The following is a 15,124-nucleotide window of genomic DNA, read 5'->3' as shown; positions in this document are numbered from 1 at the left end:
AGCGGAATGTTGAGTGAGAAAGAATATTAAAGGAGACATGAGTCCAGTTAAACAGAATGTCAATCCATCCTCTTTAGTACAAATGCACACAGAACTGAGAGCTGCAAGCTCTCACAGCGGTTGAAGTAGCCTGTTCTTTGCAGCTAGAAATCAAATAGCGACTCACTGTGAACTTTCGATCACAATACTGCAGAAAAATTCTTAAATTCTTTCTAATATTAAAAGAACGTGTCTTCTGTAACTCAAGAGCCCCAACAGCACATAGGCTAAATACAAAAGTCATTACCTGAGGTAGACACAGTAAGGTAAATACTATAAGTCAGATAAGATTTTCTATAACATTCTTACTGAAGAAAGAAGCAAAAGTGACAGTACACATATCTCTTACCTAACAGGGGTAAATCATTTCTGGAAGTCATCACAGTTGAGTTCAAACTCTTACTAGAACAATTCAGAGTAAGTACCTTGCTCAAGGGTACTACAGCCAGAGGTGAGATCTAAACCTGCAACCTTTGAGTCCAAAGGTAGTTGTGCTAATCACTACGCTATGTTCAATGCTCTTTGTTACAGCTTGAACAGCTATAATGGGACAGCTCGTACACCGAACTGTCCAGCTGCACAAATGAGTAAATAATTGTGGGGATCTTAACATTGTAACTTGCTTTAGAGAAAAGCGTTAACTAAATAAATAAATGTAAATGTTAACCCTTTCTTGCCAGTAGAAGGGCACGGTACCCTGAGAAGTAGACCAAAGAGAGCACGTGCGTTAATAGTTGCTGTTTCTGTACGTTACACAAAAACGCAACTTTTACACACATCTTAAACCTGCCATATGCCTTGTGCCCTGAAATAAAACGGAATAGTACAATAATTTAACTGAGTTGTCATGGAATTTAACACCCCACTTGCAAAAGGATCTCCTTTATTTCCAGTGATTCAGTACATCATCATGCTGGATGCTGAATGTAGTTTCAACTTCAAACTCATTCTCCCTGAACAAAAGTCATGTGGTTCATTTATAAATATCCTCAAAAAGAGGGGTTTCACACTTGTGTGCCACAGGAAAGTACAACTTCTAAAGAAAAAGGGGGTTAGGGTATAGCATCAGGAAGAAGAAATTGGGTGAGATTTACATATCTTGCAGCAACAGTAGTTTTGGGGTGGAGGTGCAGAAACTGTTACAATTTTGAAGTTCTTTCACAGAGTTAATAGTTACATGTTTATATTATATTTCTATAAGGACTTAAAAGGCTCCTGCTGTAATACACTTCAGTTACTTACCCTGAATTGCTCCATTAAAAATCAGCTCTCTTTCGAGAGCAGCATCAGCTTTTAATTTTTAATTAAGAATTATTAATAAAAATAGTAGTGAATGTGCTGTTTCAACTGTGATATTAGATTGACAGTCAGTGGTTTTAAGTGCTTGAAACTCAGTGTGATACGATACTATTCATGTATGTTGCTCTTAAGCCTAAGTCAGTTTCTATAAGTATATAATTAAATGAATGTATTATGATGTATAATTTTCTTGAATATTCCCACAACTGTTTATTCCATGTTTATTTTGTTGAGGTTGTGCTCTGAATTCATAAACAGGGATGAGAGTTGTGCTGTTGGGAATCACCCGTGAGAGGTTGAGTGCATAGCTGTGTGACAGTGCAGTCTGGTCGGTTACTGTACATTTACATTTACATTTATTCATTTAGCAGACACTTTTCTCCAAAGCGACGTACATCTCATAAAAAATACAATTTGTACATTGTCTTAGGAGAAAGAGACATAGCTGCAGATGTGTGATTCTTAAGTACAATTAGTTTGTTTCCTTCACCATATGCACCGACGTTCATCACACAAGTAGCTGCATAAAACTTTACCCGAATATTGCCAATTCCTAATCACCTTCGTAGTAGTGTTTTTTTGAGATAAATATAAACATTTATGTTACATTGCAGGAGTGGCTCTGTAAAGGATTGAGCTAAGCATGATCATGAACAATCATACCTCACGTACATGAACATTTATACCTTACATGAAATTAAGAGATCACGGGTGAAGTGAGTTCAGAAGAGATGAGTTTTAGGACCCTTTTAGATGTGGACAAAGATTCAGCAGCTCTGAGTGAGAGGGGGAGGTCATTCCACCACAATGGATCCAGAACCAAGAACCTCCGTGCTTTACCTTTCGTGCGCGGGACCACTCAGTGAGCAGATGTGGAAGAGCATAGCAGTCTGGTTGACATGTAGCGAATCATCAAGTCTTGTAGATATCTGGGAGCAGTTCTACTGATGCATTTGTAGACAATAACCAGGGCCTTACATTTGATCTGGGCAGCTATAGGAAGCCAGTGCAGCGAAACGAGTAAAGGAGATAATGTGAATGCTTCGGCAAGTCAAACACAACTCAGGCAGCAGCATTCTGTATCAGTTGTAGAGGTTTGATGGCAGTAGCAGGAAGGCCAGACCAGAGAGAGTTGCAGTAGTCCAGACGGATGTCACCATGGCCTGAACGAGTAGTTGGGCAGAGTCTGTTGTGAGGTAAGGATGTATCTGCAGGTCCAGGTTGTGGATTCAATGTGCTGAGAGAAAGATAGACCTGAGTCAATCGTCACTCCCAGACTCTTAGCCAAACCATAATCACAACGTAGTGCAGCGACGATCCTCTAACATGAAATATAATGCACAATGGGTTGTCTGTGGTTATTGTGTCAGTATTGTGTGAAGGACATGTTCGGAAGTGAAAATGACTGTAACAAGCAAAAATACCATTCTACAGAATTATTAGCCCGTTTTATGAGAAAATGGTACAAATTTTCACATCCCATTATAGCATTTTTTTGAGACCTTGTTAGATGAAGGGTGGGTGTATCTATGGATAGTCTCAGGTGCATTGATAATGAACATAAGAGATGGACTCCATATTATAAAACCAGGTGGTAAAAGCAGACACAAAGAAAGAATACAGAAACAGTAAAGGTAGTGTGTTCAAATGCCCTGTGCTTAAGCCAGAACTGTTGTGCTTTGTATCTCTGCTTTTCAGGGGCCTTGTTCAATGGCTGAACAGCCATGTAGTTCAGGGGTCCTGCGATTCAGTGGTCCTGTTGGCTATTTCTAGGTTATAGGCAGCCAGGACAGTCTTTTGTGAAACTGACCTCACTGTGTCCATGTCCACTAGCTGCTGCTGCACTGGTAGCTTTCCTTTGATTCACTATGTAAACTTCAGTGGTATTTATAAAAATCTGTCTGTTTTAACATCCATGCATCCATCCATCCATCCATCCATCCTTGTTTTATAAATTATGAATGAATTATGTATTAATTATTATATTCAGTAAAGATGTTTTTATATACATAGAAGATATACTGCTATACTGCAGTTATTCAAAATTAACAAAGCCCTTCATAACCAATCATAACTGAAAACTCAACCACTGTGATCATTCATTACGTACTCTGTGTATGTATTTTGGTATGACACAGTAATACACTATAAAATTTTACCATCTGTAACAATTTGTAAATAATACAAGCTAATTTTTCAGTCATTGCTCTTTGCTTACAGTACAGAGGATAGCAATGTATATTGATGGTGGTCCCACTTGAATGTGTACAGTATATGTGCAGACAAACAAAGAGGAGGAGCAAAATGTTTTTTATGTTACCTATAGAGGAGGCACACATTTATAACTCAGTACATTACAGTAAACCTGCACAACTATATTTAGGTTTTCTTTGAGCTTGTAAAGGAGGGTTAAGATCTTACAGTTGCAAAAAACAAAAGTTAACACCAGTTGAGTCTAATTCTCCTGCCTTGGCCAGCTGGGCAGAGCACCTGACAGTTTTCTCAGGGTTCAACCCAGCTGGCCAGATGTACGGTACCACTGCCTGTAACTTTAGTAGGTGGCAGATACATCTCACTGGTCCGCAGCTTTGTCCACACAGGTCGAAGGTGACCACCTCCAGTTGTCAGCTGGTTTGAATTCCACATGTTATGATTTGCTATTTCTAAATGGAATTCTCTTCAAAGCGGCTCATGATTGATTGACCCTGGGATGGCTGCTTTGTTTTTGCTCTGACAATAATGTCCACTGGCATGCGCTGTGCGTTGGGCCTTGCTGGGACGTCCCGTGGTTGTCTTTATGAGTCATCCAACCACAATACTAAATACATGTCAGCAAGGGAAATATTATCCAAAAAGAAAGAAATGCCTTTGATGTGCCTCACAGCGCCAAGATTTGTGCAAGTTTTGGAAGCGGCGGACCGGCTTGTAAGAAATGGTGTACGTTTACACTCTTTCACCCCTCTGTGAAAGTGTGCAAGACCACCCATCGCTCAGAAAACAGGCCTCTTTCAGCAGCCAACTGAGTCATTTAGTCCGAGTACATTTATTTGTGTGCCGTAGTGTTTATGTTAAGTGAGGCCAAACTGAGAGACAAAATGTTACGAGGGTATGAAATACATGGTAGATTCATGCTTTTCTCAGGTTATGAGATTTGGGTGATTTATGGATTGGTTCTTGTTTTATTTTTATGTCATGGTGGAAGGAATGAATAAAATTCACCATACTGGGTAACACTGCCAGGACCAAAGCAGAGTTTTTGTCAAATATTTGTAGAATTTCTTTTTGTTTTTATTATTATAATTATTGTTATTTTAGTGACGTTTGTTAAAATGAATGAGCTGGAAAAAACATTCTGCTGACTATGCAAAATTCTGAAAGTCCCCACATGGCAACACATATAGAGATAAACGTGTTTTTTAGAAGCAAGTAACATATATATATGCATATATATATATATATATATATATATATGTTGGTTGTCATATTCAAAGGCAGGACAAACTGAATAATCATATTAATTATAATGATGAAGGCAATACATTTACTAACATCAGTCGTAACTGTTCTTTCCCTCATAAAAAATTACTGTGATGCATTAAATGTATATAGGTAATATATTCACACAAATGCACAAATAATATATTCAGAGGTGTTTTAGATCAGCAAATGTTAATATTCAACAAGAAATTTTTTGTTGTCATGTGTTCCATGTATGCCTTTGATGTTAAGCATCCACATAGTCTTCATTTCCCTACACATGGTTCTTTCAGTCAGCATTCTGTGTTTCTGTTCTTTACAGGTCATGTATATTCTACAGGGCTTGCATGGACATCCCAAGGGGCACAGAGCTCCTTGTGTGGTACAACGACAGCTACACCTCCTTCTTTGGCATCCCCCTGCAGTGCCTAGCGCAGGACGAGAACTGTAAGCATCTCCTCGTAACTCATGTCTCCACATGCAGATGGTCTCCTGCTGCTGCTGCGCCTCCCCCTCCTACAATTTCTCTATATTTCCTGCTTGTACTAACCCCAAGTGATCATATGCTTTTGCGCCTACGCAGAATGACCACTAATGAGCAACACTTGTGGCAAGGAGACTGTGATGGCCTGGGTTCCCTTTGTTGAGTGAGATAGTTGTGGTTCCTTCCCTCGTGCTGCTTACAACAACACCTACAGAGCTGTGGGTGGAATTGGGCAAATAGTACCCTCCTCCAAACCCAATAAAGACTGCAGCCAATAGAGTGAAAAGAAGCAGGTGATTCATAGCATACACACTGATTGAGGTGTGTGATTGTTTTCACTCCTCCAGAGTTGGCCTGGCTGTCATGTTTTAAGGGGAGGAAACAAGGGGTAAATTTCCGAAAACATTATATTTGTATGTAAAGAACGCAATTATAAAATGTGTAAAACCATTTTCAGCATCCTCTGTGAGTTTTCAGCTTGAGACAAAGGATAACATAGTGTTACATCAACATTTCCCTCAATGAATCAATATGTGGCCCATATAGATCAACTTCAGCGCTTTGTTTAATTGCTGAGATAATGTTGTAGAGAGTCAACAAAAGAAAGTGATGAAACATTTATGAAGTCTGTCATCAGAATGGTGGTTTGTGTTGATAAAGCACAAGCCACTCGTTGGTGCCATTCATTCCAAATGGAGTGCAGTTGTTTATAAACAGAGATAAGTGTTTCTGCCATTCACCTTTTCTTTCAAACTGTAACCAGAAAATAGCTTGTTCTGTTTCATGACTCTTAGTCCATACTGCTCAGTTTGGATCCTGATGTTGTTATTTAATATGCCAAGGAAGCCTAGTCAGCTAGTAGAATTTTACTTTAGTTATTTTTTGAAAAAATGTAAAAAAGACAAAATCTGATATTTAATAATATAACAAGACAAAGGTAGATAACTGTGATCTTTTTGTTGAATTACTTCATAACAACTTAGCTTTAAAAACATAGGTTGTAGAAAATCACATTTAAACTTTTGGACATTTAGCCAAAGCCTGGTGTCATTAAAACTTAAAACTAAAGAACAGGGCATTTTTGAGTATTCCCAAAGCTGGGATTATTTTTGTTCAGATATCGTCATTATCACACTGAAATGATTAATAGCCAAATCCATTTTAATAATATAACTGAAAATGTAAATAGTCCACAATGAATTTGCACAGAGATCTGGATCTGTGTAATTCACTGAAGTTAAAACACCCGTTTTTAAGAGCTGGCTTAAGTGTACATTGACAAATGTAATCAATATTTAAAGTTCTCCTTTGTGGGCTTATGCAATTAGTGCAAGATATTGACATTTACCTTATTAAAATGTAGGAAATGGATCATTTCACTAGGGACAAACACAAGAAAATATTTTTGTATTATTTAAACTAGCTGTTTTGCTTAGTTTGTAATTTTTTTAATTGAGATTTTAAGTTTCTCAAAGTATCTGAGAAACCAATTGAAAGTTATGAACAAAATGAGGTATTTAACCTCAGAAAATGATACAAGTAAAAATAACAAATGGTTTCAATAGGTGATATTTTGCAACACAAATTTTTAGTAAGCAATATATGTTTCTTTGCTAAGACTGTTTTTGGTCCTAAGTTCCAGCTCCATAGTGATGATTCCCCCTCCTCCCCATCCTTCTCAGAGTTTTCTGTGTGCATCTTACTTCACCCCTGTGGTCTGCCTCTCACATCTTACAAACTGCACACTGTGCTATTAGGATGAATGAACTCCCTTCACAGTCAGCCCTCCCAACCTAACCTGCTGTTTTCACTCTTTATGTCATCCTTCATTCATACGATTTGCTCAGGTTTAATTAAACTCTCCCAAATCTGTTTAGCCAGGGTGTCAAAATAGAGCTGATGATTAATCTTACACGATAGAATGCAGACTGTGAAGCCAGGTTTAAAGCTAAGATTTTAGTACTGATTTTGATGATTTGCAGGGCTGTAAATTCACTCCAAGAATTTTTGTAATAACTTTATTACACCCTACATGGATATAAATAATATGCCTTAATTAGCTAGCTATGTGTCAGCAATCTCTTTTCAGTTTTAATGGGTATTTCATGATACATAATTTTTAATTTACTTTACTATGTTAACTGTTTCCTTTATCAACACTAAACAAAACAACATATTGCATAGCTGGTACGAACATGGGCTTATAACCTGCTGGTTCAAGTCCTACTCCTTCCTTTTTCTGTAGTACCATTGATCATGGCACTTAGCCTGAATTACTCCAGTAAAGCTACATGAACAAACACTTTGTAAAATGCAAATTACATTAAAAAAAAAAAAATTCTGTAATCAATTGAGTAACCACAGTAAAAGATAGAACAAAGTCCTATTTCTTTTAAAGACTTACTTTACACTTGGATCCTTCAATATAACTACTGAACAATAAATAGAGCTAAATGGAACATTTTCAGTCTGGCAAAAGTACAGACAGAACCAATACTTTCTCAGAGTCAATAGTTCAGTCCAGTGCTTATTCCTCTTGCATTCCATCTTGTAAGTCCCATTCTATTTAGGCAGAGTTTCAGAGGATACAAAGCTGTGGCACTGTACAGCACACGTGGATTTGAGCTCCGTTTAAACATAGGGCAGTAGTTTTTAGAAGGGAGCGCTGTAAAGCCTTGGCAGTATGACTGATTGAAAATTGCCCTTTGCAAGCTACACCTCCCGTGTCCCAACCTGAAACTCTGAAAGACTCACATTTCTTGAAATGACAGGAGTGGCAGGCTGCAGTATGACACGGTCTCAAGTGCTCAGGCATTCTCAAATTTCCTAAACCCCTTAGCCTATTGCCTATCTCTTTATATTTCTGCAAACACCATTGAAAAGTTGGAGTATTATTTGCTACCGTTACCTCAACCTGACTGGATTGATGTTACACCCTGGAAGCTAAAATGAAAGTTAACCAGGCATGAGGGTTTTGTTTAATAAAGGGCCTTTAATCTGTTGGTCTTGTTGGAGGAGGAAAGAGATCAGAGGGCCATTGCATGATGGATGAAGAAAATGATGTATCAAATGGGGAAATAGGAAGCATACATACCACCAACAAAAAACTATGAAAGGCTTAGATTGACCTTTCTGAGTTGTTTACTGCAGGGATATGCTGGGATATATTGTTAGTGAAAACCTCAGACAAATTCATTTTCATTTTCTACTGTAAGACAAATGTAACATGTTACTGTGCTTGCGTTTCGTCACATAATTACCAGTGTTTATGCACTGGTGTGGAGTGTTTATGCACGACGTGGAGTGTTTTTCTGGCACATCAAAGAGTAGCTAATGTTCAGGGCTTTTAATCTATAAATCCACGGTTATAGAGGCAGCAGTATTTTCTTCACCCCCTAGACCTTCATGGGAAAAACATCAGCATGACCATTAATCTAAACCATGCATTCATACTAAGCTATGAGTTATTGTTTGCAGTACCAACCAGCCTTTTGCCCCATACTGCTCAGACTGGGTTCTTTGGAACTTCTTGCTTAGAAGAGGTCCAGAACAGCTATGGGTCTGGACAGACTTGTGTTTACATGTTAAACATTTTATTGCTTTAGTCTACTGAAAGTTATGTTCAGACCATGACCTTTTCACATTACCCTTTCCAAAGAATTTTACAGCATTTTCTGATAAATACAGTAAAAGAACAGTCATTCACAGCAAATCAGAATGAAAGAAACAATCAAAACATGTATGTGTTTTTCAAATGTCACTAAATATCACATAAATCAGAAACAGTGTATGCCATCCTTGAAGGGGAACTACCATTAAACCCAATCACAATTCAGTGATTTCATTCTAACTCATCACACCTTCATACTAGCTCATGGTCCTAAATGTTCTGGATTCAAAGTACAGATGGTCACTTCTAAGTAAATTTATCTCTTATACAGTATAACATGTTTCCATTGAAAAAAAAAAGGTAATCTTACATCTATTCATTTAGCTGACGCTTGTCTCCAAAGCAACTTACAATTTTAAGGTTACAATTATTTACACATTTATACAGCTGAGTAATTTTACTGGCACAATTGAGGGTAAGTACCTTGCTCAAGTGTACTGCAGCCAGAGGTGGGGATTGAATCTGCGATCTTTGGATCCAAAGGCAGTAGCTGTAATCACTACACTACCAGCTGCCCCAGGTGCATCAAAAAAACACTACAAGCAACATTGTAATGGGAATAATCGGCACTAATATACATAAAGCTTTAAAGTACAAACCAAATGAAGATCATCTACATTAAAGACTTGTTGTTAATGCTATACAGCATCTCTAAGGGCATAGTGTCTGCATGCTTCACATTTACATTTACATTTATTGATTTAGCAGAAATGTACGTTGCTTTGGAGAAAAGCGTTTGTTTTCACAGAGTGAAAAACATAGGCACTGATGTCATGAATTTCTTTGTATCATAAACATCTGTAAACCAAATTGTCAAAAAGTCACCTAAAAGGTTGAAATGCAAAAGTGCAAAAGGCTGCAAATGCAAAGAGAAGTTAAAAAAGTTAAAAAAAAAAAAAAAATTCCATATAAAATAATGGTAGTTCAATCCCCTCACAATGAAAATTTGTCTGATGTAGTGATACCATTGAAGGAACTATGAACCTCTTTATTTGAGGGAAAGGTGTATGTTGGCTATGTTGCTTAAATGATAAGTTCTTGAAAATTCAGTCAAAAATCTACTGATGGAGAATGTAAGTGGTATGCAACTAAATGGCCTCATAACAACTGATCTGAGACACACAAAATTGTCCCTGATTTTTCCTTGGCATAAAATGTCAGAACTACAGTCAAAGATCTTTTCTGTGAGTTTATTAAGCAACATTTTTGCAGTGTGCTGGCAAATGTATGCCTTCTGAGCTTAAAAGAGAGCATAGAGACTTCTGCAACACTATGTTGTGTTTCAAGGCCTTATGGTAAAAATTCTGGACAAGGAGATGTCACATGACATTTTTTGAAAACATACTCCTAGGAAGAATCTTCTCATGTCACGCTAAGGTTAATACACAAACGAGACAGTCATAACATATAAGATATTTATGTCAGGATGTGATGTGTGCTGCTTGGCTTGTCAAGTGTTCTGAGTCACACTATTTTTAGTGTGTTTTGTACTTTCAGAGTGTTCTGGGGAGTCCAGTATTTGTCATAATAAGGTACAGATGGAAGATACTTTTCTGGTCGAATTATTTAAATATTACTTTTAATACTGTTGGTTTTATTAAAGATTCTTTGTTTTACCAGACCAGAGTAAATTTACAAAATGATTGACTGCATTTCCACATTTTGTTTGCTTTCCAGGATGGTTGTAAAATGTAGTGGAGAAGATTTAATTATTTGCTCAAGATCTCATTACACTCTGCCTGTTCTATTTCTAGTAGTGACTGACATGGCCCTTGCTTTGAGTGCATCTATTACATCAGTTAATAGTGTAGTAAAGAAGGAAATGTGAGGGTGCTAGACCACCGAGGTAAGTGAAGTTATGTGCAGCAGACAGTTTGACATGACGTTTCCTACTGGAATCCATGAGAGACTATGCCAAGGGTAGAAATGCAGTACAGATGAAGAACTAATTCTTACTGAAGAAGTATTTCTTTTAAGGGAAATATATGATCTTGAGTGGGGTGCGGTGGTGCGGTGGGTTGGACCACGGTCCTGCTCTCCAGTGGGTCTGGGGTTCGAGTCCCGCTTGGGGTGCCTTGCGATGGACTGGTGTCCTGTCCTGGGTGTGTCCCCTCCCCCTCTGGCCTTACGCCCTGTGTTACCGGGTAGGCTCCGGTTCCCCGTGACCCTGTATGGGACGAGCGGTTCTGAAAATGTGTGTGTGTGTGTATATGATCTTTGGGTGGTTAAACAGAGGTCAGTTTACTTGGGCATTTTGTTGTTATAAGAACTGTAGTGAGGATGAGGTGGAGGTGTTAAAACGTCAGCCCGCTAGACAATTTAAAAACTATATATGACAACATGGTATTTTCAAATTGTTCTCCTCCAGGGATTTGAAAATGGAGCCTTGTACTGAACCTTTTCAAGCAGAAAAGAGGATGCAGACTCTGTGTGTGTCACCAAAGCAAAATAAATAATCTGTAAATCACAGTAAAAATAAATTGTTAACTTGTGTAGTTGGCATAACAAAGGAACAACTTCTGTGCCGTGAGAAAGTCTTGGTTTTCAAAGTCATACTTGGCAAAAGAAGTGAACGCACCTGGGGCAATACCAGGTGAATAAACCGCTAAGATGCTGTAGAAATAGAAGAAAAACGTTTGAATGGTCCCCAAATTAATCGACATAAGAAGAGATTTTATCTCATAATTGCAGTTCATGCTGTGTGTGCTCACTAGCCCTTTGGGAATTTCCACAACTTCAGAACTCTATTTGATGTATATAAATATATACAACTATTGCTAAATCTCAGAGTTCCTCTTTAAGTCAACACTTAAAGGTATTTTTTGTTCTGTAAGTAATTTTCATTCAATTGCCCTACCATGTATATCTTTTGAAAATTTTCGCATTGATTCTTTTAGCTGCTTGAGTCACACACACTTAATTCAATCATCATACAGCTTTGTACATTAAACCTTATAGATGTTTCACAAATGCAGCATAAGTAAAATACTTTGCAAAAGGGCACAACGTTAGTGAATCTCCCAGGGCTTGAAGTGAACAACATATAAATATGTTCATAAGCCCATGTCCTTAAACCATCAAGCTACCTGTCACCATTAGTATCTTCAGTTATAGTTGTTCTACCTGCTTCATGTGGTATACTCATGGTTTCAAAATCTAACCTTCATGTCATGTGCACAGTTAGAATAAAATGATTATTGTATTTTATATATTCGTTCTACAAAATTCATTCTACAAAAAGTCCGACATATCTCCCAGATGGATCTTGTTATACTTTTGTAAATTCATGTTTCTGTACACAGCATGTTGCAATATGAAAAATGTAAGCTATGGTTTGTTCAAAGATGAGCTATTGTTGTATTAACTGCCTAACCATTGTCAAAGATCAGTGAGAGAGAGAGAGCTGAAAATAATCATATGTTTCTTATAACTATTCTAAAAAGAAGCGATGTGTCTTCTCCTACTGTTAAGGTTTAAACATCCTATGACTTCAAATATCATCTTTTGCAATCCAGTAGCCAACAGCATGTACTGCTTAAAGTTTGTGGGCTGACCATACGCAGTTTGTGAGCTGCATCTTTGATTTACAGCTTCCAGTCAGAGCAATAGTATTTTCCATCGTATGGCTTGAGTTTGAGGGATTTGAAAACCATGAAAGTCTAGATATTTAATAAACAATGCAAAAAAATACAGCCAGGAAACTTAAACATTACAAATTCTAAATGGATAAACACAGATGAACATTTGGTGCACTGGAAAACAGATGGCAAACAGATTTTTGCTTATGTTGTTTAGCAAACTAAATTGAAAATATGCAAGTTAAATGCACATGTCAATAATACCCATGAGCAACTTAGAAATGATATAATTATCCATTTACCACCCATATTATTCCAAGATCAATTTAGCATATGCTGTATGTATTCAGAAAGAGATGATTGATCTAAGAAATTGGTGAATGTATTTAGAACTTAAAAAAATGCAAAAAAAGAATAATTCTCTTGTACATTAGCAGATTGTTGAAGGGGAATCTTTAAATATTTGTGAGTAGATATTGTAGTTAGGGGGCGCAGTGGGTTGGACCGGGTCCTGCTCTCTGGGGGGTCTGGGGTTCAAGTCCTGCTTGGGGTGTCTTGCGGCAGACTGGCATCCCATCCTGGGTGTGTCCCCCTCCCCTTACGCCGTGAGTTGCCGGGTAGGCTCCGGTTCCCCGTGACCCCGTATGGGACAAGCGGTTCAGAAAGTGTGTGTGTTGTAGTTAATAGACATTGTACTAAAGATATAATTTCAACAAACTGAAATTACCTTCTGCCCCTGAAATCATAATAATATAAAATGAATGTACTGTATTTTCTCAAAAATGAATCCTTAATTTCTGTTCCAGGAATAAAATGTATGTACTATATGGATAAATTTACAACCATCAAAATCACATATAGGTTAGTTATAGTCATGTTGGTCTTAATGTTCCAATATAAATGCCTGTTCAAATATATTCTTTTTATTTTATGCAGTATAATTTCTACAAAAGGCAGTCAGACCACACAGGATAAAAATAGTTTAACATCTGAAGAAGGCGGCACATTAACAGCTGTATATTTAAGCTGGGCATTTAACCTGTACTGTTTTAACAAAATTTACCTGTACCTAAGCTGGTTAAGTATAAATACAAGGTACTGTAAAAAGAGACTGAGGCTTCTACTGTTAGCAGATTAATGTAATACAGCATTGCAGGTGGAATAATGTCATATGACTAAATGATGAATACTGCCTCCAGGGCGCCTCAGCATTGCTTAACCTGATTGGATTCCATCCATCAAGAAGATACTATAAATAGTAACAATGGTTGTTCCCGTTTCTCCTACAGTGAACGTCCCAGCTAGCGTTATGGAGGCCATGTCCAAACAGGATGGCCTGCATCCCTTTGGGAAGACAGGCAAGCTCTTGGCCTCATCATCTGTACCGCTCCGCTCCATGGTGTTTCCCCACTCGCCCTGCGCACGCAGCTTCTCCCTGCTCGACAAGCCAGGCAGCGCAGACTCCGGGTTCGGGCCCTTAGGTGCGGGAAAAAGCCAGCAGCGTGTTCTGGCTAGCCCCACCTCCACCAGCCAACTAAGCACAGAGTTCAGCGACTGGCACCTGTGGAAGTGTGGCCAATGCTTCAAGACCTTCACCCAACGGATCTTGCTACAGATGCATGTGTGCACACAGAACCCGGACAGGTAAGAGCCTGGCTGTTCACCTGGACAGTCTCATTTGGGAGCACCAGTCCACTAAGCATTTTTTGTACTATTGTGTCACTGACACAGATGGCAATATGTTTTATATTGTTGGGGAACATTAACAGCCCTGAACTTTTCATGTTATATTTCTTAGAAATGGAGTTCAGTTAGAAGTGAAAGTAGTGATTCGATCTGATATAAAGGAATGAGATGTATGATAGTTGATATATATTATATTTGTATTATAATATCGTAATATTATAAATATTAGATAAATATTGCTTATAAAGGGATAGGGGGGTGCGGTGGCGCAGTGGGTTGGACCACAGTCCTGCTTTCCGGTGGGTCTGGGGTTCGAGTCCCGCTTGGGGTGCCTTGCGACGGACTGGTGTCCTGTCCTGGGTGTGTCCCCTTCCGGCCTTACGCCCTGTGTTGCTGGGTAGGCTCTGGTTCCCTGTGACCCCATATGGGACGAGCGGTTCTGAAAATGTGTGTGTGTGTATTGCTTATAATACACATAATAAATATTGTATTATATTTATATTTTATAGAATAAAATGCACAAAAAAATAGCAGGATGAATTTACATCTATGCCTATTCCTCACATAATGGGGTTTACTTTCTGTTAATTAATTCCTGAATTAAAAATTTGTCACCAAAATTTAATTGAAATACTATAAGGTATTAACATTTATTAATTTAGCCAATGTTTTTCTCCAAAGTAATGTACAACTCAGAGTAAACATTTACTCATGTAGCTGATGCTTTGCTCAAAAAGCAACCTTTGTTAAGCTATTGACAATTATTTACAGAGCTGTGCAGCTTTACTAGAGCAATTCAGGGTACGTACCTTACTCAAGGGTACTACAGCTGGAGATAGGATTTGAACCTGCAACCTTTGGGTCCAAAACAGCTGCTTTAACCACTATGCT

At 38.1% G+C, this 15,124-nt stretch overlaps 1 protein-coding gene across 1 annotated transcript in view; it reads left to right on the top strand.

Moving 5' to 3' along the window:
* Positions 1–15,124, top strand: part of prdm6 (PR domain containing 6) — a 53,083-nt gene that overhangs the window by 25,019 nt on the left and 12,940 nt on the right. Inside the window, exons 5-6 of the mRNA XM_029259588.1 lie at positions 5,138–5,262; positions 13,837–14,191. Coding sequence (XP_029115421.1) covers positions 5,138–5,262; positions 13,837–14,191 — 480 coding nt within the window. The remainder of the gene's footprint in view (positions 1–5,137; positions 5,263–13,836; positions 14,192–15,124) is intronic.

The sequence above is a fragment of the Scleropages formosus genome, chromosome 17, assembly GCF_900964775.1.
Source record: "Scleropages formosus chromosome 17, fSclFor1.1, whole genome shotgun sequence".
Lineage (NCBI taxonomy): Eukaryota > Metazoa > Chordata > Actinopteri > Osteoglossiformes > Osteoglossidae > Scleropages > Scleropages formosus.
Note: the sequence above shows the minus strand (reverse complement) of the source record. Positions and strands in the feature narration are given on the sequence as shown.